This window comes from Artemia franciscana, chromosome 10 (assembly GCF_032884065.1).
Source record: "Artemia franciscana chromosome 10, ASM3288406v1, whole genome shotgun sequence".
NCBI lineage: Eukaryota > Metazoa > Arthropoda > Branchiopoda > Anostraca > Artemiidae > Artemia > Artemia franciscana.
Genome location: NC_088872.1, coordinates 30,041,461 through 30,069,013, shown reverse-complemented (window position 1 = coordinate 30,069,013; position 27,553 = coordinate 30,041,461). Strand labels below are relative to the sequence as shown.

The 27,553-nt window shown below is 37.6% G+C and overlaps 1 protein-coding gene and 1 long non-coding RNA gene across 4 annotated transcripts in view; one reads left to right on the top strand and one right to left on the bottom strand.

Moving 5' to 3' along the window:
- Positions 1–27,553, top strand: part of LOC136032049 (uncharacterized) — a 169,433-nt gene that overhangs the window by 34,670 nt on the left and 107,210 nt on the right. For all 3 annotated transcript variants that reach the window (XM_065712152.1, XM_065712151.1, XM_065712153.1), the window contains 2 exons: positions 16,333–16,486; positions 26,409–26,677. In XM_065712152.1, coding sequence (XP_065568224.1) covers positions 16,333–16,486; positions 26,409–26,677 — 423 coding nt within the window. The remainder of the gene's footprint in view (positions 1–16,332; positions 16,487–26,408; positions 26,678–27,553) is intronic.
- LOC136032050 (uncharacterized) overlaps positions 1–27,553 on the bottom strand; it is a 78,952-nt gene that overhangs the window by 35,734 nt on the left and 15,665 nt on the right. The gene's annotated exons all lie outside the window — the stretch shown is intronic.

Genomic DNA, 27,553 nt, shown 5'->3' with positions numbered 1-27,553 from the left:
GAATTTCCCCTTTTTTACATGCAGGATTTATCATTAGGAAAAAGGAGAAATATTTATTCTTGGTGCGTTCAAAAAGACTTGGGGTGTTAAGATGAAACTTCGGGAATGTTGAGGGAAATATTAAACTAAATCTAAAGATACTAAGTGCATTCTGTTTATCAAAAGTATCTATAATATCCCAAGAACATATAAGGATATTAGGTTTCAACTTTCAGGGCCTGTGAAGGGAGAAGTATAAAAGTCATCAGAGTGCAACCAGTCCCCCTCCCATGCCCTTTTTAGCTGCCCTCCTTCCTAAGATACCTTATAAAAATTTTGGAATAATCTTCTTATTTGAAATAGTTGAAGAGTCAAAGAACTATACCTCCAGGGATGACTTAACGCTCACAGCCCCTTAGGGGAGTGTTCCAAGTTATATGAGTTGCCCATTATTTATATTGTTTATAGAGATGCCCATTGCCTTAATTACTTGACTGAAAGCTCTTGTTGGACAGCGTCACCAGCGTAGAGGGAACCAGACGTCAGTGCCGTTAGTCGTTTCCAGAGTGGCTTGTTTTGGGTGAGGGTAGGAGCTTTGCTGAGGTCAGTTCCCCATGCTGTGAGTTAATTCCGGATGATATCCGCACATCTCATAAGTCGTCTGCCTATGGGGTGTTTCCAACCTTTTAGAGTTGAATCGAAGTCAAATATAAGTCGTGCTGGTGTTTAAGTGGGTAGGCGAAGTAAATGACCGTCCCAACGCAGCGAGCGAGACTCAATCTGTTTGGAGAGGGGTGGTAATTTAAAGCACCGGAGGATATCCATGTACCGTACCCTGTCCAGCGACCTAACGTGTTCGATTTTGCGGAGGTGCTTTGTTTGGACATCATCAACCTTCATCATATGAGACTATTTAAAGACCAAGTCTTTCATGAGTACAACACAAAACTTGCTACCGAGGCAGAGTAGATACGAGCTTTAATCAGACGGTTGATCTGGGGCTTGTGGAATATTGTTCACAGCAGTCGGCCGGAAATGAAGTTTACCTTTGCCACCCTTGCTGATATCTCTGCATCTAGATAACCGTTCAAGCAGATAATTGAACCAAGATAGGTGAACTACTTGACTATCTCAACATCTTGGCAACATACCTATATAGTTGTCAGGGGGCTGCATGGTGCCTTGTCCACAGGCAATATTCTGGTCTTGGTCCCGAAAATCCGTTGATTTTTGAATTCAAAAAAAGGGAATAGTTGTGGGAAAAGTCAAAGTCATGGCCAATTGTAGAAAAAAGCCAAGACATATTGTCCAATTAAGTGGGCAGCCCAGTCAAGGTTATATATATATATAACCAGTACCCAACACCTAGTTGGTGGGGGCGCTTCGCGCCCCCCAAGCGCCCCCGCGCGTGTAAGTCGTTACGCGCCATATTAGTTACGCGCCATTGTAGTTGTGTCCCTGTGTCCCACCTGTGAATATAGATAGATATACATATATATATATATATATATATATATATATATATATATATATATATATATATATATATATATATATATATATATATATATATATATATATATATATATATATATATATATATATATATATATATATATATATATATATATATATATATATATATATATATATATATATATATGTTTTTAACTGCGTAAAACTTACGAATATAGAACATTCTTCGCTGTCCCATTGTCTGTGCACATAAATAGATTGTCAGGTTTACCGACTCTTGAACATACAACATACAATTGTCCATGGGAAAACCAATCCATATTCTAATGATTGCCCTTGAGATTTGTTGATGGTGATTGCTAATCAAACATTCCTTGTGTCCCCGTCATCCTTTATATATCCCCCTGTGCCCCCGGCGTCCCCGTTGTAGTTGTATCCCTGTGTCCCGGTCGTCATTTATATTCCCTGTGTCCCGGTCGTCATTTATATTCCCTGTGTCCCGGTCGTCATTTGTGTCCCGGTGTCCCGGTCTGTGATTTCTCTTTGAGTGTCCTGGTCGTCATTTATATCCCCTGTGTCCCGGTCGTCATTTGTGTCCCGGTGTCCCGGTCTGTAATCTCATCTTATAATGACGTCATATACAAACCTCATATATTTATAGTGACGCCATATGCAAACCCACAAACAAACAAACTTGCATACATACAACTTATTTTTATATATACAGATATAGTTTCTTTTGTAGTTTTTCTTTTTTAGTTTTTCTTTTTTTAGTTTTGCAGCTTTTTTTAGTCTTTTTAGCATTTTGTCGTTTTAGTTTTTTGCCTTTTTTATTTTTTTCCTTTTTTAAAAGTTTTTTTCTTTTTAGTTTTTTTTTCATTTTTTAGCTTTTTTCGCGCCATATTAGTTACGCACCATTGTAGTTGTGTCCCCCGGTCGTCGTTTATATTTCCCCCCTGTGCCCCCCGGCGCCCCAGTTGCAGTGTCCCTGTGTCCTGGTCGTCATTTATATTCCCTGTGTCGCGGTCGTTAATTCTGTCCCGGTGTCCCAGTCTTTAATTTCTCTTTGAGTGTCCTGGTTGTCATTTATATTCCCGGTATCCCGGTCGTCATTTGTGTCTCGGTGTCCCAGTCTGTAATTTCATCAGTCGACAAACATGACGTCAGTCGACAAACAACTTCATGACGGAATAATGCTCAATCCTTATAATGACGTCAGTCGACACACAAACATAACATCAGTAGACAGACACACAGACAAACAACTTATTTTTATATATATAGAAGATACGTCAGATTATATATATATATATATATATATATATAGAAGATTATATAGAAGATTATATATATATATATATATAGAAGATAGATACGTCAGTTGACAAACATGACGTCAGTCGCATTAGTATATGTGCGTGTGGCAATCCTCGTTTTTGCCATTCCACTGAGTACATCCAGCATCGCACTGACCCAGGTTGCTCTTGTGATTCTTCGGCACGCTTTCTTTTGGTGATTTCTCTTTGAGACGGAAGCCTAATTTCACGCTGTTGTTGTGATTCCTCGGCACGCTTTCTTTTCTTATTTTCTCTATCAGCCGCAAGCCTGTTTTGTTGCTGTTCTTGTGATTCCTCGGCAAGCCTTCTTTTTTCACTTTCTCTTTTAGCAGCAAGTCTGGTTTCGCATTGCTCTGGTAGTTCCTCGGCACGCTTTCTGTTCTTACTTTCTCTATCAGCCGCAAGCCTGTTTTCTTGCTGTTCTTGTAATTCCTCGGCACGCTTTCTTTTCTTACTTTCTAGGTTCTTCAGTCATTTTACAATTAGAAATTTCTCTTTCAACGGTCTTCTTACAATTAAAAATTTGTCTTTGAACGATATTCTTAAATACCTGTGTCCTGGTCGTCATTTATATTGCCTGTGTCCCGGTCGTCATTTGTGTCCCGGTATCCCAGTTTGTAATTTCTCCTTGAGTGTCCCGGTCGTCATTTGTGTCCCGGTCTGTAATTTCTCTTTGAGTGTTTTTTTTTTTAGTATTTTTTAGTTTTATACATTTTTTCTTTTTTCAGTTTTCTTTTTCTTCTTTATTTTTCAGCTTCACTATGAAATACATATCGCCGAACCTTTGTTTTTTTAACTAAAATCTTGTAGGCATTGATGACCTTATCCAAGTCAAGATCCCAAACCCAATCATCATCGCTATCATTTTCAGTTTTGATATGTTTTGACTCTCGCTGTCCAGGTGGATCTTCATCTAACTGCGCGGTTTTGCGTTCTTTAGCCTCAAGCCTGTTTCCTTGCTGTTCTTTTGATTCCTCATATATATATATATATATATATATATATATATATATATATATATATATATATATATATATATATATATATATATATATATATATATATATATATATATATATATATATATATATATATACTAGATGTTGGGGTGGCGCTTCGCGCCACCCCAACACCTAGTTGGTGGGGCGCTTCGCGCCCCCCAAGCCCCCCCGAGCGCGTAAGTCGTTACGCGCCATATTAGTTACGCGCCATTGTAGTTGTGTCCCTGTGTCCCACCTGTGAATATAGATAGATTTATATATGTGTTTCAAACTACGTAAAAATTGCGAATATACAACATTTTTGGCTTTCCCACTACTGGGAGCTTTCCGTTTCCAATTGCCAGCAATTGATCTGAAAATGTTTGACCAGAGTCATCGTTTTGCAATCGGACACGCATATTTGTAGTTAATTTTAATATTTAAATTGCGTAAAACTACGTAAAAATTGCGAATATACAACATTCTTGGCTTTCCCATTGTCTGTGCATATACAAAGCCTTATGCACTAATAATGACGTCATATGCAAACGCTCTTTTACAAACAAACAAACATGCATACACACAACTCGTTTTTATATAGATAGATAGATAGGTAGATACAATACAAATTAACTGCGTAAAACTTGCGAATATACAACATTTTTCGCTGTCCAATTGTCGCTGCATATAAATAGATTGTCAGGTTTACCGACCCTCGAACATGCAACGCACAATTGTCCATGGGAAAAACAATCAATATTAAGATCTATACCACATTTTTCTAATGATTGACCTTGAGCTTTGTTAATGGTGATTGCAAATGCTAATCGAATTGGGAATTGCAATCTTTTAAATTGAAAAGGCAGATCCGTTGGAATCATGGGAATGCGAGGAATAAGAACAGCCTCACCCTCAAAAGGCCCTGTCAAGATTGTGGCCTCTATTAGGTCTTCCATTGTTTTTTTTTACGGCAAGTCGCGTGCCATTGCAAAGCTTTGGTGGGTTGATGTTTCTTAAAAGTATTATTGGTACGCCTATTTTTAGTTGTAGCACGTGTGGTGGAAACCCTGAAAGATCTATGGAATTTAAAAATTCAGATGGATAATTAACCGCTTCATTTGGTTCCAAAACTGTGTCGACTGACTTGTAAAGGACTGCCTGGTCTCGAATCTTGGTCAAAACAATATTGTTGATTTCGTGGACGTCTATATTTTTGGGTGCGAGAATCGCTCTTTCACTTAGCCATTTATTATTTTTATAATTTTTTAGAATATTCGGAAAAACTTTTTCAATCAATTAATTTTTGGACGTCACTAAATTACAGAAATCAGCAGGTAGTTGTATACGTCCTGAAATTGAGTCTATCGTATCATAAATGTCTTTTTGTTCCGACGTTAACTTGGAAATGTTATTTTGTACATACGACAATAGATCATTCGTACTGTTAACTTTTTTCACGATCCAATTCTACACATGTCGAAACAGCAGCGATACGGTTAGGTGAAGGCATTCCCAAATCCTGAAGAGGTTTGTTTGCCATACATACGCACAAATCTTCTATAATAACTAAAGTGTAGTTATAAATTTCTGATGTAAAATCAAAAGTCATATTTGACGTCTCTAACTGTTTTCGATGGAGTATATCTTCGGACATTTTTGACTTATATTTTTCCCATAACTCTGTAGGAGCTGATGGAGAGCAAGTTGTTAAAATGATGCCAAACAATGCACAAATTTGACTTGGGGTTTACGTTTCGCACTAATGGAGAATATGGATCAACCCACTGGTTATCTACTTCGATGGTGGTACCGTTGCCATTGTAGGTTCTTCAGTCATTTTACAATTAGAAATTTCTCTTTCAACGGTCTTCTTACAATTAAAAATTTGTCTTTGAACGATATTCTTAAATACCTGTGTCCTGGTCGTCATTTATATTCCCTGTGTCCCGGCCGTCATTTGTGTCCCGGTATCCCAGTCTGTAATTTCTCTTTGAGTGTCCCGGTCGTTATTTATATTCCCTCTGTCCCGGTCGTCATTTGTGTCCCGGTCTGTAATTTCTCTTTGAGTGTTTTTTTTTTAGTATTTTTTAGTTTTTTACATTTTTTCTTTTTTCAGTTTTCTTTTTCTTCTTTATTTTTCAGCTTCACTATGAAATACATATCGCCGAACCTTTGTTCTTTTAACTAAAATCTGGTAGGCATTGTTGACCTTATCCGAGTCAAAATCCCAAACCCAATCATCATCGCTATCATTTTCAGTTTTGATATGTTTTGACTCTCGCTGTCCAGGTGGATCTTCATCTAACTGCGCGGTTTTGCGTTCTTTAGCCTCAAGCATGTTTCCTTGCTGTTCTTTTGATTCCTCGGCACGCTTTCTTTTCTGACTTTCTCTATCAGCAGCAAGTTTTTTGGCATAGACTCTTTGAGCATCTTCATCGGCTTTTGCCATTGTAAGTTCATCAGTCATTTTAAACTTAAACATTAATAGATTTCTACGTGAACATATATGTCTTAAATATCTTTAATGACATCACCGTCATAGCAAAATGACGACAACTAACTTCATGACGTCAGCTGACACAGAAACATGACGTCACCTGATCCACAGACAGACACAGACAGACAACTTATTATATATATATATATATATATATATATATATATATATATATATATATATATATATATATATATATATACATATATATATATATATATATATATATATATATATATATATGTTTTTAACTACGTAAAACTTGCGAATATACAACATTCTTTGCTGTCCCATCGTCTGTGCATATAAATAGATTGTCATGTTTACCGACTCTTGAACATGCAACGCATAATGGTCCATGGGAAAACAATCCGTATTCAGATCTATACCTCATGATTCTATTGATTGCCCTTGAGCTTTGTTGATGGTGATTGCTAATCGACCATTTCCTTTGTTGCCGTCGTCATTTATATATCCCCCTGTGCCCCCCGGCGTCCCCGTTGTAGTTGTGTCCCTGTGTCCGGGTCGTCATTTATATTCCCTGTGTCCCCGTCGTCATTTGTGTCCCGGTGTCCCAGTCTGTGATTTCTATTTGAGCGTCCCGGGCGTCATTTATATTCGTCAGGATATTGTAGGGCATCGTAGCATCGATGAGTTTAAGCAATTCTTGTCAACTGATTGTTTCGCCTATAAAGAATATTATCTCGAGGTAGGAACTGATCACCGACCAGAACGATTGCCACTTTGTTGATAGTTGCATATCAGGAGGCATCAATTCGATTGCTGTTTTTAAGCAGAAGCACTAAATTATTATTTTTGTGGAAAAGATGATATATATAAATATATATATATATATATTTTCTTTTTAGTTTTTTTTGTAGTTTTTACCTTTTTTAGTTTTTTTCTTCTTTTGTATTAATGCTAAAGCCAAGGTTCAAACTGGTTCTGGACTGAAAACTAAATATGCTAATCAAATTGGGAATTGCAATCTTTTAGGTTGAAAAGGCAGATCCATTGGAATCATGAGAATTCGTGGAATAAGAAAAGCCTCACCCTCAAAAGGCCCTGTCAAGATTGTTGCCTCTATTACGTTATAACAGACATAACACGTCATTTGTGTCCCGGTGTCCCGGTCTGTAGTTTCGTTAGTCGACAAACATGACGTCAGACGACAAACAACTTCATGACGACATACAGCTCAATCCTTATAATGACGTCAGTCGACAAACATGACGTCAGTCGACACACAAACATGACGTCAGTCGACAGACAGACAAACAACTTATTTTTATATATATATAGATAAGTTGTCTGTGGATGTGTCTGTCAGGTGACGTCATGTTTGTGTGTTGACTGACGTCATGAAGTTAGTTATCGTCATTTTTGTTTTGACGGTGACGTCATTAAAGATATTTAAGACATGCGTTCACGTACAAATCTATTAATGTTTAACTTTAAAATGACTGATTAACTTACAATGGCAACAGCCGAGGAAGATGCTCAAAGAGTCTATGCCAAAAAACTTGCTGCTGATAGAGAAAGTCAGAAAAGAAAGCGTGCCGAGGAAACAAAAGAACAGCAAGGAAGCAGGTTTGAGGCTGATAGAGAAAGAAAGAACAGAAAGCGTGCCATTCTCAGGCGAGAATCATAAATTTTTACAATTGTACTTCATCAGTGATAGAAATTCTGAATTGAATGCATTTATGATACGATAATGCATTGTGTCGATAACAACGTTGGAGAAATTTTCTTTTTGGATGCGCCAGGAGGTACTGGTAAAACGTTTGTGATAAAACTGATTCTGGCATCAATTCGATCAAAAAATGATATAGCGTTGGCAATTGCGTCGTCCGGAATAGCCGCAACATTGCTGCCTGGTGGAAGAACTGCTCATTCCGCTTTGAAATTGCCTCTGAATTTGCATTCTACAGAAACTCCCACGTGCAATATTTCCAAATCATCTGGGATGGGTAAAGTATTGCAGCAATACAAACTTATTATTTGGGATGAGTGCACAATGGCACACAAAAAATCGCTCGAGGCTCTGGATCAATGCTTGAAAGATTTGCGAGGGAATTTGAAACCCTTTGGCAGCACATTAATATTGCTTGCGGGAGATTTCAGGCAAACATTACCTATAATACCTAGATCAACTCCTGCAGACGAAATGAATGCTTGCCTGAAAAATTCTAATTTATGGGCACACGTAAAAACATTAAAATTAACTACAAATATGCGTGTCCGATTGCAAAACGATGACTCTGGTCAAACATTTTCAGATCAATTGCTGGCAATTGGTAACGGAAAGATCCCAGTAGACTCAATTTCAGGACGTATACAACTACCTGCTGATTTCTGTAATTTAGTGACGTCCAAAAATGAATTGATTGAAAAAGTATTGGCAGTCCATTACAAGTCAACAAATGAAGCGGTTAATTATCCATCTGAATTTTTAAATTCCGTGGATCTTTCAGGGTTTCCACCACACGTGCTACAACTAAAAATAGGCGTACCAATAATACTTTTAAGAAATATCAACCCACCAAAGCTTTGCAATGGCACGCGACTTGCCGTAAAAAACACAATGGAAAACCTAATAGAGGCCACAATCTTGACAGGGCCTTTTGAGGGTGAGGCAGTTCTTATTCCTCGCATTCCCATGATTCCAACGGATCTGCCTTTTCTATTTAAAAGATTGCAATTCCCAATTCGATTAACATTTGCAATCACCATTAACAAAGCTCAAGGTCAATCATTAGAAAAATGTGGTATAGATCTTAATACTGATTGTTTTTCCCCTGGACAATTGTACGTTGCATGTTCGAGGGTCGGTAAACCTGACAATCTATTTATATGCAGCGACAATTGGACAGCGAAGAATGTACTATATTCGCAAGTTTTACGCAGTTAATTTGTATTGTATCTATCTATCTATCTATCTATATAAAAACGAGTTGTGTGTATGCATGTTTGTTTGTTTGTAAAAAGAGCGTTTGCATATGACGTCATTATTAGTACATACGGCTTTGTATATGCACAGACAATGGGAAAACCAAGAATGTTGTATATTCGCAATTTTTACGTGGTTTGAAACACATATATAAATCTATCTATATTCACAGGAGGGACACAGGGACACAACTACAATGGCGCGTAACTAATATGGCGCGTAACGACTTACGCGCGCGGGGGGGCTTGGGGGGGGGGCGTGAAGCGCCCCACCAACTAGGTGTTGGGGTGGCACGAAGCGCCACCCCAACAGCTAGTATATATATATATATATATATATATATATATATATATATATATGTATATATATATATATATATATCTATATATATAAAAATAAGTTGTCTGTCTGTGTGTCTGTCAGGTGACGTCATGTTTCTGTGTCGACTGACGTCATGAAGTTAGTTGTCGTCATTTTTGCTATGACGGTGACGTCATTAAAGATATTTAAGACATATATGTTCACGTAGAAATCTATTAATGTTTAAGTTTAAAATGACTGATGAACTTACAATGGCAAAAGCCGACGAAGATGCTCAAAGAGTCTATACCAAAAAACTTGCTGCTGATAGAGAAAGTCAGAAAAGAAAGCGTGCCGAGGAATCAAAAGAACAGCAAGGAAACAGGCTTGAGGCTGATAGAGAAAGAAAGAACAGAAAGCGTGCCGAGGAACTACCAGAGCAACGCGAAAGCAGACTTGCTGCTAAAAGAGAAAGTGAAAAAAGAAGGCGTGCCGAGGAATCACAAAAACAGCAAGAAATCAGGCTTGCTGCTGATAGAGAAAGTAAGAAAAGAAAGCGTGCCGAGGAATCACAAGAACAGCAAGAAATCAGGCTTGCTGCTGATAGAGAAAGTAAGAAAAGAAATCGTGCCGAGGAATCAGAGCAACCTGAAAGTTATCGCCTGGCATTCAGGTACAGCCCAGTCGATGATTATAGCTTGAGTAGATGTGTTCAAATCGGGACAATGTCTAAAATTTGTTCCTATTGCAAGGCCTTGAAATTCAATGGTGAAACAATGGGAATGTGTTGCGCCTCAGGAAAAGTTAAACTTCCTCTATTGGTTGCACCACCAGAGCCATTGAAGACTTTCCTTACTTAAACTACGTCAGAATCTAAGCGTTTTTTGTCACAAATCAGAAAATACAACTCATGTTTCCAAATGACGTCGTTTGGAGCCCAAATCGAAAATCCAGATCAATTTATGTCTACTTTCAAAGTAAAAGGGCAAATTTATCATAGAGCAGGGTCCCTTCTACCATTCTCAGGCGAGAATCATAAATTTTTACAATTGTACTTCATCAGTGATAGAAATTCTGAATTGAATTCACGTTGCGAAATTTCTCCCAACGTTGAAAGGACAATCGTTTCCCAATTGCAACATCTTTTCCACGAAAATAATAATTTAGTGCGTCTGTTCAAAACAGCCATCGATTTGATGCCTACTGATACGCATAAAATTGTTATTTCCGCTGACAAAACGCCTCCTGGCCAACATGTGCGTAGATACAATGCTCCAACTATCGACGAAGTGGCAATTGTTATGGTCGGTGATCAGTTTTTACCTCGAGATATTATTCTTCATAAGCCAAACGCTCAGTTGTTAAGAATTGCTGAAACTCATCGATGCTACCATGCCCTACAATATCCTATCATTTTTTGGGATGGAGCCGACGGCTATCACTTTAATATTAAATTGATGAATCCAGCCACTAACAAAGAAATGAATAAGAAATGCAGTGCAATGCATTGTTATTCTTATAGACTAATGATTCGGCAGGATGAAGAAAATTATATTTTAAAATGCTGTGAATTGTTTCACCAATTTGTCGTTGATATGTATGCTAAAATTGAATCAGAACGTTTGCTATATATCCGCCTGAATCAGACCAAGCTCCGCTCTGAACAATATATTCATTTGCGAGATGCAGTTGTAAATGACGGTAATACCACAAACGTTGGAAGATTAAAAATTTTACCTTCGTCATATGCTGGCAGTCCCCGTCATATGCATGAATATGCTCAAGATGATATTGCGTATGTTCGTCTCTATGGTCGTCCAGATTTATTTACTATATTTACATGTAATCAATCTTGGGACGAGATACTGCAGCTTTTACTTCAAGGACAATCGGCGGTTCATAGGCATGACATTACGGCCCATGTCTTCCGGCAAAAGTTGAAATCACTGATAAACTACATAGTAAAACTTGAAGTGTTTGGGTCAGTACGATGCTGGATATACTCAGTGGAATGGCAAAAACGAGGTTTGCCACACGCACATATACTAATCTGGCTACATAAAAAAATTACTTCGAACGAAATTGATGATGTGATTTCCGCTGAAATACCTGATAAAAATGTCGATAAGGGGTTACATGATATTATTGTAAAAAATATGATACATGGACCTTGCGGTGCACTGAACGAAAATTCACCATGCATGGCCAAAGGAAGGTGCACAAAGCAATATCCTCGACTTTTAGTATCCAACACAATTACTGGCAATGATGGTTACCCACAATATAGAAGAAGATATACTGAAGATGGCGGTAAAACAGCAATAATAAAGAAGCGTAACGGTACCACCATCGAAGTAGATAACCAATAGGTTGTTCCATATTCCCCATTTTTATCAAAAACATTTAATGCACACATAAACTTTGAATACTGTAACTCCGTAAAGGCAATCAAATACATAAATAAATACGTCAACAAAGGCAGTGACATGGCAGTTTTTGGCTTGCAGCCCGAAATCAAAGATTTCGACGAAATCGCACAATATCAGGCTGGAAGATACATAAGCAGTAATGAAGCTGTTTGGCGAATTCTTTCATTTCCGATACATGAACGTAGTCCAGCTGTTATTCACTTAGCGGTACATTTACAGAATGGTCAACGTGTTTATTTCTCGGAAACCAACGTGCAACAAAGAACCCTGAATCCACCGGATACAAAGTTAACCGGTTTCTTTTCGCTTTGCAAAAATGATTCTTTTGCAAAAAAACTGCTGTATACTGAAGTGCCTTCGTATTACACGTGGAATACTAAAAATAAAGTATTTGAACGTCGAAAACAGGGTAAGTCAGTCGACGGCCAACCTACCATCTTCAAAGATACCACGATAGGAAGACTCTACACCGTTCACCCCAATCAACATGAATGCTTCTTTCTACGCCTGCTTTTGGTGAATGTACCCGGTCCGACATCCTTTGAGTATTTGAGAACTGTAAACGGTGCTATACATGACACTTACCGTAGTGCATGCCAAGCTCTGAATTTATTGGAGAATGACCAACACTGGGATAACTGCATCAATGACGCGTGCGAAACGTCAACCCCAAGTCAAATTCGTGCATTGTTTGGCATCATTTTAACAACTTGCTCTCCATCAGCTCCTACAGAGTTATGGGAAAAATATAAGTCAAAAATGTCCGAAGCTATACTCCATCGAAAACAGTTAGAGACGTCAGATATGACTTTTGATTTTACATCAGAAATTTATAACTACACTTTAGTTATTATAGAAGATTTGTGCGTACGTATGGCAAACAAACCTCTTCAGGATTTGGGAATGCCTTCACCTAACCGTATCGCTGCTGTTTCGACATGTGTAGAATTGGATCGTGAACAAAGTTACAGTACGAGTGATCTATTGTCGTATGTACAAAATAACATTTCCAAGTTAACGTCGGAACAAAAAGACATTTATGATACGATAATGGTTTGTGTCGATAACAACGTTGGAGAAATTTTCTTTTTGGATGCGCCAGGAGGGACTGGTAAAACATTTGTGATAAATCTGATTCTGGCATCAATTCGATCAAAAAATGATATAGCGTTGGCAATTGCGTCGTCCGGAATAGCCGCAACATTGCTGCCTGTTGGAAGAACTGCTCATTCCGCTTTGAAATTGCCTCTGAATTTGCATTCTACAGAAACTTCCACGTGCAATATTTCCAAATCATCTGGGATGGGTAAAGTATTGCAGCAATGCAAACTTATTATTTGGGATGAGTGCACAATGGCACACAAAAAATCGCTCGAGGCTCTGGATCAATGCTTGAAAGATTTGAGAGGGAAGTCGAAACCCTTTGGCAGCACATTAATATTGCTTGCGGAAGATTTCAGGCAAACATTACCTATAATACCTAGATCAACTCCTGCAGACGAAATGAATGCTTGCCTGAAAAATTCTAATTTATGGGCACACGTAAAAATATTAAAATTAACTACAATCGTGTCCGATTGCAAAACGATGACTCTGGTCAAACATTTTCAGATCAATTGCTGGCAATTGGAAACGGAAAGCTCCCAGTAGACTCAATTTCAGGACGTATACAACTACCTGCTGATTTCTGTAATTTAGTGACGTCCAAAAATGAATTGATTGAAAAAGTATTTCCGAATATTCTAAAAAATTATAAAAATAATAAATGGCTAAGTGAAAGAGCGATTCTCGCACCCAAAAATATAGACGTCCACGAAATCAACAATATTGTTTTGACCAAGATTCGAGACCAGGCAGTCCTTTACAAGTCAGTCGGCACAGTTTTGGAACCAAATGAAGCGGTTAATTATCCATCTGAATTTTTAAATTCCATAGATCTTTCAGGGTTTCCACCACACGTGCTACAACTAAAAATAGGCGTACCAATAATACTTTTAAGAAATATCAACCCACCAAAGCTTTGCAATGGCACGCGACTTGCCGTAAAAAAAACAATGGAAAACCTAATAGAGGCCACAATCTTGACAGGGCCTTTTGAGGGTGAGGCTGTTCTTATTCCTCGCATTCCCATGATTCCAACAGATCTGCCTTTTCAATTTAAAAGATTGCAATTCCCAATTCGATTAGCATTTACAATCACCATTAACAAAGCTCAAGGTCAATCATTAGAAAAATGTGGTATAGATCTTAATACTGATTGTTTTTCCCATGGACAATTGTACGTTGCATGTTCGAGGGTCGGTAAACCTGACAATCTATTTATATGCAGCGACAATCGGACAGTGAAGAATTTTGTATATTCGCAAGTTTTACGCAGTTAATTTGTATTGTATCCATCTATCTATCTATCTATATAAAAACGAGTTGTGTGTATGCATGTTTGTTTGTTTGTAAAAAGAGCGTTTGTATATGACGTCATTATTAGTACATACGGCTTTGTATATGCACAGACAATGGGAAAGCCAAGAATATTGTATATTCGCAATTTTTACGTAGTTTAACTCCTGCAGACGAAATGAATGCTTGCCTGAAAAATTCTAATTTAAGGGCAAACGTAAAAATATTAAAATTAACTACAAATATGCGTGTCCGATTGCAAAACGATGCTAAGAATGTTGTATATTCGCAATTTTTACGTAGTTTGAAACACATATATAAATCTATCTATATTCACAGGTGGGACACAGGGACACAACTACAATGGCGCGTAACTAATATGGCGCGTAACGACTTACGCGTGCGGGGGGGGGGTTTGGGGGGGCGCGAAGCGCCCCACCAACTAGGTGTTGGGGTCGCGAGAAGCGCCACCCCAACAGCTAGTATATATATATATAAAAATAAGTTGTCTGTGTGTGTGTGTGGGTCTGTCGGGTGACGTCATGTTTGTGTGTTGACTGACGTCATGTTTTCGACTGACGAAATTACAGACCGGGACATCGGGACACAAATGACGACCGGGACACCGGCACATAAGGAATATAAATGACGACCGGGACACTCAAAGAGAAAGCGATCGGGACACAAGGAATGTTCGATTAGCAATCACCATCAACAAAGCACCGGGACACAAATGACGACCGGGACACAGGGAGCATAAATGACGACCAGTTTAAAGTAAAAAAAAACTAAAAAAACTAAAAAAGGTAAAAACTACAAAAAAAAACTAAAAAGAAAAAAACTAAAAACTAATAAAAAAACTAAAAAAGCTAAAAAACTAGAAAAAAACTAAAAAAGAAAAAAAAGAAAAAAAGGAAAAAAAATGAAAAATAAAGGAGAAAAATAAAACTAAAAAAATAAAATAAAAAAAATAAAAAGAAAAAATAAAAAAAAAATAAAAAAACTAAAAAAAGTAAAAACAAAAAAAAAACTACATAGAAAAAAAAGGAGAAAAATACAAAAATTTATTTCATCATATACCATTTCAAAAACGAATGTATATACAGACCGGGACACCGGGATACAAATGACGACCGGGAGACAGGGAATATAAATAACGACCGGGACACAGGGACACAACTACAACGGGGACGCCGGGGGGCACAGGGGGATATATAAATGACGACGGGGACACAGGGAATGTTCGATTAGCAATCACCATCAACAAAGCTCAAGGGCAATCGTTAGAATCATGAGGTATAACTAAAAAAACTGAAAAAAAGGTAAAAAACTAAAAACTAAAAAAAACCACCAATTCAAAAACGAATGTATATACAGACCGGGACACCGGGACACAAATGGCGACCGGGACACAACTAATATAAATGACGCCCGGGACACTCAAAGAGAAATCACAGACTGGGACACCGGGACACAAATGACGACCAAAAAAAGGGAATATAAATGTCGACCAGGACACAGAGACACAACTACAACGGGGACGCCAAGGGGCACAGGGGGATATATAAATGACGACGGCAACAAAGGGAATGGTCGATTAGCAATCACCATCAACAAAGCTCAAGGGCAATCATTAGAATCATGAGCTATAGATCTGAATACGGATTGTTTTTTATATATTGCATGTTCAAGAGTCGGTAAACCTGACAATCTATTTATATGCACAGACAATGGGACAGCAAAGAATGTTGTATATTCTCAAGTATATATATATATATATATATATATATATATATATATATATATATATATATATATATATATATATATATATATATATATATATATATATATGACCACTTTCTTCCATACATTACTTAGGTTAGGCAGTGTTATTGTGCTAACTACAAAATTTCCAATAAGTCACAACAATGCTACACAAACTCACTTGTGACCTGTTTTCTAAATATACATTTTTTTGTTTCAGAAGCTGTGTTTTAATCGTGGCTATAAAACAAATAAAGCCACTTTTTGTGCTGGAGTTTCATCAGAGGATATTACGTTGACGTCTGCATTGAGCTCTCCTAGCTTAAGAAGCAATTCATGTAGAAACATGAGGGTGTCTTACCATATAATTCAGAGTGAGTCCTTCTTATTCTGATATCTAAGGCTAGGATGAGACGAGTCAGGAGTGACATTAAAACTTAAAACGAACAGAAATTAATCCGTATATGAAAGGGGCTGTTCCCTCCTCAACGCCCCACTCTTTACGCTAAAGTTTGACTTCTTTCAACGCTAAGTTTGACCTTAGCGTAAAGAGCGGGGCGTTGAGGAGGGAACAGCCCCTTTCAAATACAGATTAATTTCTGCTAGTTTTAAATTCTAATGTCGCTCCTTACTTTCAGTTCAAAAAAACGTTTTTGTGTTAATACATGTTTTGATTTTGGCTCTTTATTCTTGAACATTTGCCTATTAATTTTTGTTTTGGCTAAGTGGCTTTCTAATAGCTTTAATCGGACGATTTTTAGAAAAAAGAGCGGAGGTGGAGGCCCAGTTGCCCTTCAATTTTTCGGCTACTTAAAAAGGCAACCAGAACTCTTGATTTTTAACGAACGTTTTTATTAGTAAAAAAAATATACATAACTCACGAATTAACTTACGTAATGAACTTCTATATTCGTATGATTTTATTACGTATATGAGGGGGTTTGACCCCTCGTCAATATCTCGCTTTTTACACTAAATCTTAAATTTTGTCGTAATTCCTTAAGAATGACCCCTGAATCACAAAAGCCGTAGAATAAATAGTTAAAATTACTAAAAATACTTTAGCATAAAGAGCGGGGTATTAGGAGGAGGAGGTGAACCCTATATACGTAATAATTTCTGTTCGTTTTAAGTTTTAATGCTGCTCCTTACTTTCAGCTGAAAAACTTTTCAAATTTATTTGTTCATTGTTTTTTAAAGTAATGCTGGGAAATCCTGTAGTTCCTTCATGGAAATTCTGTTCCCCCATGACAAATTCCTCCATGGAAAGATCCCCCCACATAACCCCCTCCCCTCAACCCCTCCTCCCCCAACAAAAAATCCCCCCGAAAACGTCTGTACACTTCCCAATAACAATTACTATATGTAAACAGTCTTCATTCAGTCTTTGACCTATATGGATGAAAACCAGTTTATATTGGTTGGTTAATTTACAGAGGATTATTGTTTGGATATTTATTTCATTGCGCAACTATTGAAATTGTGTACAATGCTATATAGTCCTGTGAACAATTTGCTTTCGATAATTGGATAATTAAAATCGTGTACGCAACTATTGAAGTTGTGTAACGTGCTGTGAACAATTTGCTTTGAATAATTGGATATTTTGGATAATTAAAATTGTATACGCAACTTCTGAATATACATCTTGTGAATATTGCTACCTGATTTGCTATTGCTTTTACTGACAACTATTGTGGCCCCGCCCACGAATTTTGATGAAATTTGATCATTTCACCGGATGATGCCAGGTGAAAGACTTGTCTTGAATCCCCTGTTGAATTTCATTTCACGGGCTGGAAATGCGGGTTGTTCAGCTGATAATATTGTAAAATTGCTTGCGATTTTTTCAAAGGAGAGATGTTAATTGAAGCAAAGAAGATTTTGTGGGCTGACGCCTCTATTACTAGGGTAACTGAGCGCCCCAAAGTGACTGATAATGTAAGTGATATGGTTCGAGCCTTTGATCTTTGTGACGAGAAAAAGATCAGCCTACCTCAGTATCTGATTTTGGAGCCAGATCAGGTCCCATGTGTGCCAGGGGAGACAACAGCTACGTTAACTCGAAAGGTTAATGAATTCTACATCGAATTTAAAAGCTTTGCTGAGCACCATGAAGCAAAGTCAGTCGTGCAAACTATTCCTCAAATGAAACCTCTCCCACCCGCAAAGCCGTCCTATTCAGTTATTGTGAAAAATCCACCAAAAAACTTGAATAATCCTGACGCTCGAAAAGATTTCCTGGATAAAGCTTGTGGGGGTGTCAGTTCGAGCATAGTTGTTTTGAGGCCTAGGAGGGATGCATGGCAAGTAGTTCTGTCGGACAAGGGTGCCGCCAATACTTTGGCAGATGCATTATGCAAAGCAGACCAATCCATTAATGCTAAAGTGAAGAGTCCTGCCTTTTTCGGTATAGTACGCCGAGTGCCTGACGGAACATCTAAAAGTGACCTATGCGATCTCGCTAATAACTGTATAGAAGTTGTTCAGTTAGGAAGTACGAGGTCTTTTCGATTAAAGTTTGAGTCACGTGACCACCTAAACTATGCCACTGAGAATCCCCTTGTTATTGGTTACGAGCGTCTACCCATAACTGAGTACAAGTTTTTGCCTACCCAGTGCTACGGCCTTACTGCAAATAACTGCAAAGCTTCCCCGAGATGCTCTAAATGTGCTGGTGACCAACAGAACTCCAAAGAAAACCCGTGTCAACTTTTCATGAAATGTGCTCTCTCTGGCTCCTCCGACCACCCCTGTTATTCGTATAAATGTCCAGAAACACAGAAACTACTGCTTAAGAAATGAACAGTCAAACAAACACAAGTACAAGTACTGTACAAGATTTTACGTTTCTTACTAATTTATCACTGTGCAATAATGTTGTTTTTAATTATTACGATGACCGAAATAATCTGTCCACCAACACCTTAGCTAACCCCGATAGCCCTTTAAACCAAATTAACTGTAAATATCTCGACACTTTTGATTTTGTGAAAAATGTGAAACCTAAGCTAATGGAAGAGACCAAACTTAATGTAATTTGCTTTAATATCAGAAGCATACGGGATAAGTGGGCTAATTTTAAAGATTTAATTTTAACAAATGGTTACTGCCCTTTCGACGTAATTGGAATAACGGAGACGTGGCTTTCAGAAATTGATGATACTAATGAATTTTCCCTCACTGGCTTTCAAGCTATTCATATTGAAAGAAAATTAACCAAGTCTCTGGTGACATTTCTCTTTACATCCGATCAAGTCTAAAATTCACCTGACTATTAGACTGTGAATTCTTGTTCTCGCAACCTATTAATAATAGATGCATTTATTCAATAATCGTCGACATAAGTGTAGACGATAATTCTTTTATTTTTTCGTTATTTTATAAACCACCCTCATTTCCGACACCTTTCTTTTGTAATCTGTTTGGTGATTTTTCTAGTTTTATTAATTTACCACAAAAGAAGGCAATAGTTTCTGGGGACTTCAATTGTAATTTATTAAATGTTAGCAATAACAATGATTGTGATACCTTCTTTGAAACATTTACCTCAAGTGGTCTTCTTCCCACAATCCTTTTTCCTACTAGAGTTGATCCCATGAGGTCTACCGCTACTTTAATTGATAACATTTTTGTATCCACTTCCCTGGGAAACCACCTGTCCTCCAAAATAATATTTTCTAACCTGTCAGATCACTTTCCAATCTATCTTTCCTTACCCTCCCTATCAGCTACTCAACCCCGTAGAACTAATACCCCTACGTCCAATAGAATATATAATACTGTGAATATGAACCGGTTCACGGATTGTTTGAAATCCTTCGACTGGTCCAAGACTTTGGATTGTCAGGATGTTAATTCAGCCACAAGTAGTTTTACACAGGGATTGAGTGTCTTATTAGTTCAACCTTTCCAGTTCGTAAATCAAACCGAAAAACTACCCATATACGCCCCTGGATGTCAAATAGCCTGATATTCTCTTCATACCGAAAAAATGACCTATATAAGTTAGCTTGCAAAACCAGTAGCGTTATTGACCTGACTAATTATAAAAAAAAAACAAAAATGTATATACCAAACTCATCCGGGAAGCAAAGAAAAATTATTATTATTCAAAAATCTCTCACTGCAAAGCGAACTTGCAAAAAATTTGGTCTACAATAAATGAAATCCTTTCAAAAAAAAGGAATTCAAGATCTGTTCCAGTTTTTTGACTCTGCTGAATAAAATGGCTATCTCACAATGTTGATCCGTTGACCCTGGGAAAAAAATCAGTGTCGGAGGGGGATTAGGTGCCCTCAAATTTTTTGGTCACTTAAAAAGGGTACTAGAACTTTTAATTTCCTTTAGAATGAGCCCACTTGTGACATTCTAAGACCACTGGGCCAATACGATCACCCCTGAAAAAAAAACAAACAAACAAATAAACAGGCATCCGTGATCTGTCTTCCGGCAAGAAAATACAAAATTCCACATTTTTATGGCACTTGGTATTAACCAAGTGACATATAGCAATCGCAAATTCTGTCAGTCTGTCGGTCCCGGTTTTGCTACTTTAGGCACTTCCAGGTAAGCTGGGAGGATTAAATTTGGCAGGCGTATCAGGGACCGAACAAGATTAAATTGGAAATAGTCGTTTTTCCGATTTGACCATCTGGGGGGGGGGGGTGAGTGGGGGGCCCCAACAATAGAAAAATGAAGTATTTTTAACTTACGGACAGTTGATCAGATCTTAATGAAATTTGATGTTTGGAAGGATATGGTGTCTCAGAGCTGTTATTTTAAATCCCGACCGGATCTGGTGACATGGGGGGGGGTATGGGAGGGGGAAAACTAAAATCTTGGAAAACACTTAAAGTGGAGGGATCGGGATGAAACTCGGTGGGAAGAATAAGCACAAGTCCTAGATACATGATTGACATAACCGGAACGGATCTGCTCTCTTTGGGGTAGTTGGAGGGGGGGGGGGGTTAATTCTGAAAAATTAGAAAAAATGAGGTATTTTTAACTTACGAACGGGTGATTGGATCTCAATGAAATTTAATTTTTAGAATGATATCGTGTCTTGGAGCTCTTATTTTAAATCCCGATCGGATCTGGTGACATTGGGAGGGGGGAGTTGGGAGGGGGAAACCTAAAACTTGGAAAACACTTAGAGTGAAGGGATCGGGATTGGTAGGAAAAATAAGCACAAGTCCTAGATACGTGTTTGACATAACTGGAACGGATCCGCTCTCTTTTGGGTAGTTGGGGGGGGGTTAGTTCTGAAAAATTAGAACAAATGAGGTATTTTTAACTTACGAACGGGTGATCGGATATCAATGAAATTTATATTTAGAAGGATATCGTGTCTCAAAGCTCTTATTTTAAATCCCGACCGGATTTGGTGACATTGGGGGGAGTTTGGGGTGGAGAACCTAAAATCATGGAAAACGCTTAGATTGGAGCGATCGGGATGAAGCTTGGTGGGACAAATGAGCAGAAGTCTTAGATACCTGATTTACATAATTGGAACGGATCCGCTCTATGGGGGGGGGGGTTAATTCTGAAAAATTAAAAAAAATGACGTATTTTTAACTTACGAAGGAGTGATCAGATATTCATGAAACTTCATATTTGGAAGTACCATGTAACTCAGATCTCTTATTTTAAATCTCAACCGGATCCAGCGTAATTGGGGGGGGGCAGTTGGGGGGCCGGAAATCTTAGAAAATACTTAAAGCGGTGAGATCAGGATGAAACTGGATGGGAAGAATAAAAACTTGTCTAAGATACGTGGCTGATATAACCAGACCGGATCTGCTCTCTTTGGTGGAGTTGGGGGGGGGGGTATTTTGAAAATTTAGGTATTTGTAACTTACGACAGGGTGACCAGATCATAATGAAACTTGATATTTAGAAGGATCTTGTGCTTTAAAGCTCTAATTTTAAATTCCGACCAGAATCTGTGACATTGGGGGTAGTTGTAGGGGGAAACCGGAATTCTTGGAAAACGTGAAAATTGGGGTATTTTTATCTTACGAGTAGGTGATCGGATCTGAATGAAATTTGATATTTAGAAGGAATTCATGTCTCAGAGCTCTTATTTTAAATCCCGACCAGATCTTTTGACATTGGGGGGAGTTGGAGGGGGAAAACTTAGAAAACACTTGGAGTGGAGGAATCGGGATGAAGCTTGGTGGACAGAATAAGAAAATGTCCTTGATACGTGATTGACGGAACCGTACTGGATTTGCTCTCTTTGGGGGAGTTGGGGGGAGGGGTTCAGTGATTTGGTGAGTTTGGCGCTTCCGGACGTGCTAGGACGATGAAAATTGGTAGGCGTGTCAGGGAGCTGCACAAATTGACTTGATAAAGTCGTTTTCCCAGATTCGACCATCTGGGAGGCAAAAGGGAGAGGAAAAATTAGAAAAAATTAGGTATTGATAACTTACGAGTGGGTGATCGGATCTTAATGAATTTTGATATTTAGAAGGACATCGTGACTCAGAGCTCTTATTTTAAATCCTGACCGGCATTAAGCCTCTTATTTTCCTTTTAAATCAATCTATTGATTCATAGAATTTTGTTAGAGCTCATACCATATGATCTCTTGGCTCTTAGCTCTTCTTTCCTCGTCACAAGTGCCATATGAGCTCTTTGCCCTTGTTGTAGATAGGAGCTTGAAACTTCTACAGTATAGTTTTCTGATACGTTGAATCTGGTATTTTGATTTTCGTTAAGACTCCATGACATTTAGGGGGTGTTTCCCCCTATTTTCTAAAATAAGGTTATATTTTCTCACGCTCGTAACTTTTGATGGATAAGATTAAACTTGATGAAACTTATATATTTGAAATCAGTATTAAAATGCAATTCTTTTGTTGTAACTATTGGTATCAAAATTCCGTTTTTTAGAGTTTCGGTTACTATTGAGCCGGGTCGCTCCTTACTACTGTTCGTTACCACGAACTGTTTGAAACATTAGAAATACGCATTCAGTTTAGGAGAATCTAAGCAAAGGCGAGTATGTTGCAAGAAGAGCAAACGAATCAATAACCAGAAAAATATTTGAAACCTAAGGACATAATTGCGGCAAAGGAATATGAAATAAGCCACAGTCTTCAGCGTGATTGTGGTTACCGTTTTGTTTTTTTGTTTATATAACCTAAGATTTTATACCGTTGACTGTGCAACACTGGTTTCTGTTTGAATATTTGAATATTATGGTTTCTGTTTGATAACACATACGACTTATACGACAAATTTCTATATTTTGCACCCCCCCCCAAAAAAATCTTTATTTTTGTGGGTTTTAATTCCCCAGACCAACAGATTTTTCAAAAATCAAAACTTTTTCAACGTCACTTTAATCAAACACCCAGTTTTGAGCAGTACATTGGTAATTTCTTTAAGTTAATATCTTGCTGAAAAAATTAAAAGTAGACAACTAGATGGTATCAAAATGCCAAATTTTTTGCAATATTTTGGCTAAATTTCATCAGTACAAGGCATCTGGGAGTTCTTCGGCCAGATATTCCTCCCCTTGGGTACGCCCCTTTAGTGAGCCTGTTGCTTCTTTAACTCGAAATCGTTGCATTGGTATAATTTAGCATTTTTTCAACTAATGCAGGTTCGAGCATTTTAAATATTAATAGTGTTAAAAATTTAGTAAAAAAATTTAAAACAAATAAAAATTTAACATTTGAAACAATTTCCGCTTTACTGAAAACATCCAGCCAAGATTCACAAATTTCTATCTTTATAGCAAAGTAACCGGCCCTGCTACTACCGCTATTACTTCTACCACAAGTACTCTAATAGTACAGTCAATCTAAGGTTTAACCTCAAACAAATTGCAGCAGTCTTCATTTTTGTACCATTTGAACCGGAAAAAAATTGTCTACAACATCTAAAAAATATGCCAAAATCAAATGAAGCGAAATTGATCGTTTATCTTCTTTTCTTCTTAAATGACGGCTTTTTAATAACAGCTTAATTGGCACTTGCATAAAGTCGGTAATACGTACATCTGGTATGTAAATCACGAAAATGCACTTTGTTTTTGCTTTGAGCGCCCATGTGTAGTCCTTCCCGCCCCCCAATCCGCCCATAAATCAAGCGTCAATATAGGTCTGAGAGCAACAATACGCGAAGGTGAACTCATACAGAAAAAAATTAGACTGCTAATGCGGAAAAGAAGTCGTGTCCCTATCAATTTACACCCCACCCACCATCAACTCTAAACGTGACCGCCCCAAATTCTTAAAATCCAATGAACAACTTCTAACAACTATCTAAATCATTGATTTTGATTTGGACAAAAACAATAGATAATTTGGAATTGAAAAGGATTGGGGATTCATCACATTTATTTAACTTTATCACATTTATCATATGTCTTCATCATCTTCGACTTGGACTTGGGCATTAGAGCAACTAGTTCTTTTGCAAGATTTGCAAGCAGTTTTGTAATCAATGCCATTTCCGTGACAGTCACACCGGTCACTATCACAGGATCCCTTATAACCGAACTTCACGACGGTAAGAATTTTCTTTATTGGAACTGGAAGATTCGTGAGTATAGGCTACACCATGCTGTTCTGTAGTCTCCATCCCCAATCCTCAAGATCGAAAGGCAGGAGTCTGAAGCCCAATTCAATCTTGTGCTTGAAGATAGGTATGGAAACAGTGAAATATCGCTGCTGCTGAAGTAGGAAGTAGATCCTGGGGTGGAAAAAAGCTGTAGACGTTGCTATCGTCTGCTAAACGACTCGGTTTCGGTAACAGTCTAGATTGTCATTAGGTTTTCCATTGTACAATATAGAGAGTACAGCATCTCCCGATGCTTTAACCTCTTCATTAAAAGCATCAATTCGAGAAAATTTTGAAGCATTTTTCCTAAGCAGTTTGTTGTCTCTCAGCCGTTTAAATGCATCCCTTTGTCAAGTTCATGTAGACGGGAAGTTGTTTCGTAACCAAGAATTGTGTGAGCAAAAGGATGCAGTTTGGAGGTTTAACTCTCAATCTTCTTAACAACGGTGTTGATGTCCCAAGTTGCACCTGAAGTGTTTGTCTTAGGGTCACTGTGCAGGTCGACCTCATGGTGCTCAGGAATACAATGACAAGGTAAAAACACCAACAAGTCCGTATTGTCACCGGTGACTACAGTGTCGTAAGTCTTTGAACACTGAACTGCTGTAAGCACAACAAACAAGTCAGCTGTAGCTGGCTTGTTTGTTTTCGACTTTAGCTTGGATGGCTCTAAAACTTTTGCCTTTTAAATAATCAGAAAGTACATTGACGAAACGTGCTTTAGTCTTTTTGAACGAAAGAAATTCCTCTTTTTAGTGGTCAATCTCATTTCTGGGCTAAACACTACTTCCCATCCACTGACAAGGTTTCGCTTAAGACGATTCCTATCTTTTTTCGAAGCAGCGATGTTGTAGCCATCAAAGATAATAATGGTGTCTGGATGTTTGGCCGAAATGTAGTTCCAGTATTGGTCTAAGATCAAGGGAGAAAAGGGGTGAAGGTAGAATCTATTGCTTGTCCTATGTGTGGATCTCAGGATGAAAGTTTAATACATTTTTTGTGTGAATGTGTCGAATTGAATGATTGGAGGCGAGAGATGTATGGTAAAGAAAAATTGAATGAGATATGGATCCTAGATAGAATGAAAGAGACAAATTTCCTGAGTATTAAAAGGATAGCAAGATTTGTAAGGATTGCAGCGGCACATGGGGAGCGTTTTCTTTAAATAGTATTAATTTAATGTAGTTAATTTGTTGTTTGTTTGTTGTTATGTAATTTTCCTATGGCCCACGGGCTTTTTCTGGAATAAATTATTATTATTATTATTATTATTGGTCTAAGATCTCCGAATATGTTTCTTTATTCGCCTAGGGAATCATGTGAAGCAAGTCAGACGAATTATTTCCCAAATAGTATGAAAATTTCTGAAACTCGCCTGATAGTTTTTGCTAGCTCTGGTTTATTTGGCTTTCGGAGCGTGCCAGAATCATTATAAAGCGACGCAGGATAGGAGCAAAGTCCATATTTAAATAAGGTTTCATCGTCCATATTTAGTCTATTGGATACAGTTAGAAGACACTGAAACGGTGGATTTTCCCAATAATTTTTACTTCACCCTAAGGAAAGTTAGACCTTATGAAGTCAACTGTTGAACATACTTTCCCGATCCTCAACATTCGTGACCATAAAACATTCTAAAAACCTATTTTTTATTTATATACAGATGTTTTCACAATCTTAATCTATTGTGATCAATAAATTCTAGCAACTTTTAATTTATAGGATCTTCTATTATTTATATTCTCCCAAGCAAGTCATCAACAGAAGTCACCGTGTATGCCAAAAGAGATTTTTATTTCAAAAATATTAGCAACTACAGCTTCATGATCGAGTGTCACATCCAAGACATTAATTCAAATTTCTCTGAAAGACACGTACTCTTCTCGACATTGAGACTCCAAAGAGCATTTTGGGAAGTCCGAAAGAAGAGAGATTTGCTAGGCGAGAACCTTCATTTCGACTTATATTTGGATAACAAAGGATTAGAAAAGGTATTTGTTATTCCTTCTATTGTTGGTTCTCTACAACGCATTACAGTTAATAAAATTGCCTTTTCTCGGCTTCTGCTTCAGGAAGATGAGTGCTTTTGAATTAATTTTCGATGCGCCATGTTGCTTTATATGAAGTTGCTTTATATGAAACAGTAATATCAAGCCAAGCTAGAGTTAAAATAAAAGAGTAATTTTCAACAATCGATTGTCCTTTAGCATAACTGTAAAGTTGTTAATAGAATGACTTGACAAAAACTTTTCATAATTATGAAGGGTGTTATTGCTTTGCTAATCAGGGGAATCATGGTCTCTAGAAAATTAATTGGTATGTATAACTTATACTTGAAATTCCATAAGGCTTAGTGACATTTGAGTTGACAACACACTTGCTATTTAAATGACATAAAAGGTTATTGAAAATCATGGTATCTGAAATTTAAGATATCATGTCACAAGACATAAATTTTACATCATAGAAAAAACAAGAAAAAACTAGGAAAGAACTGTCACTTTGTGTTACTGTCAGCAATGGTGTCAATCCATGAAAATTAGGGGGGAGGGCAAAACATAGTTTTCAAAATCTAGAGGGGGAGCAATTTTGTGATTTTTCAATTTTTCTAATAAATATAGGTTTAGTGATATTTGAGGTGACAAAACACTTATTATTTAAATGACATAAAAGCCTACTGAAAATCATGGTATCTGAACTTTAAGACATCATTTCACAAGACATGAATTTTACACCATAGAAAAAAGAAGAGGAAAACCAGGAAATGAATGCCAGTTTTTGTTACCGTCAGTAATGGTGTCAACTCATGAGAATTAGGGGGGAGGGCAAAATGTAGTTTTCAAAATTTAGAGCGGGAGCAATTTTGT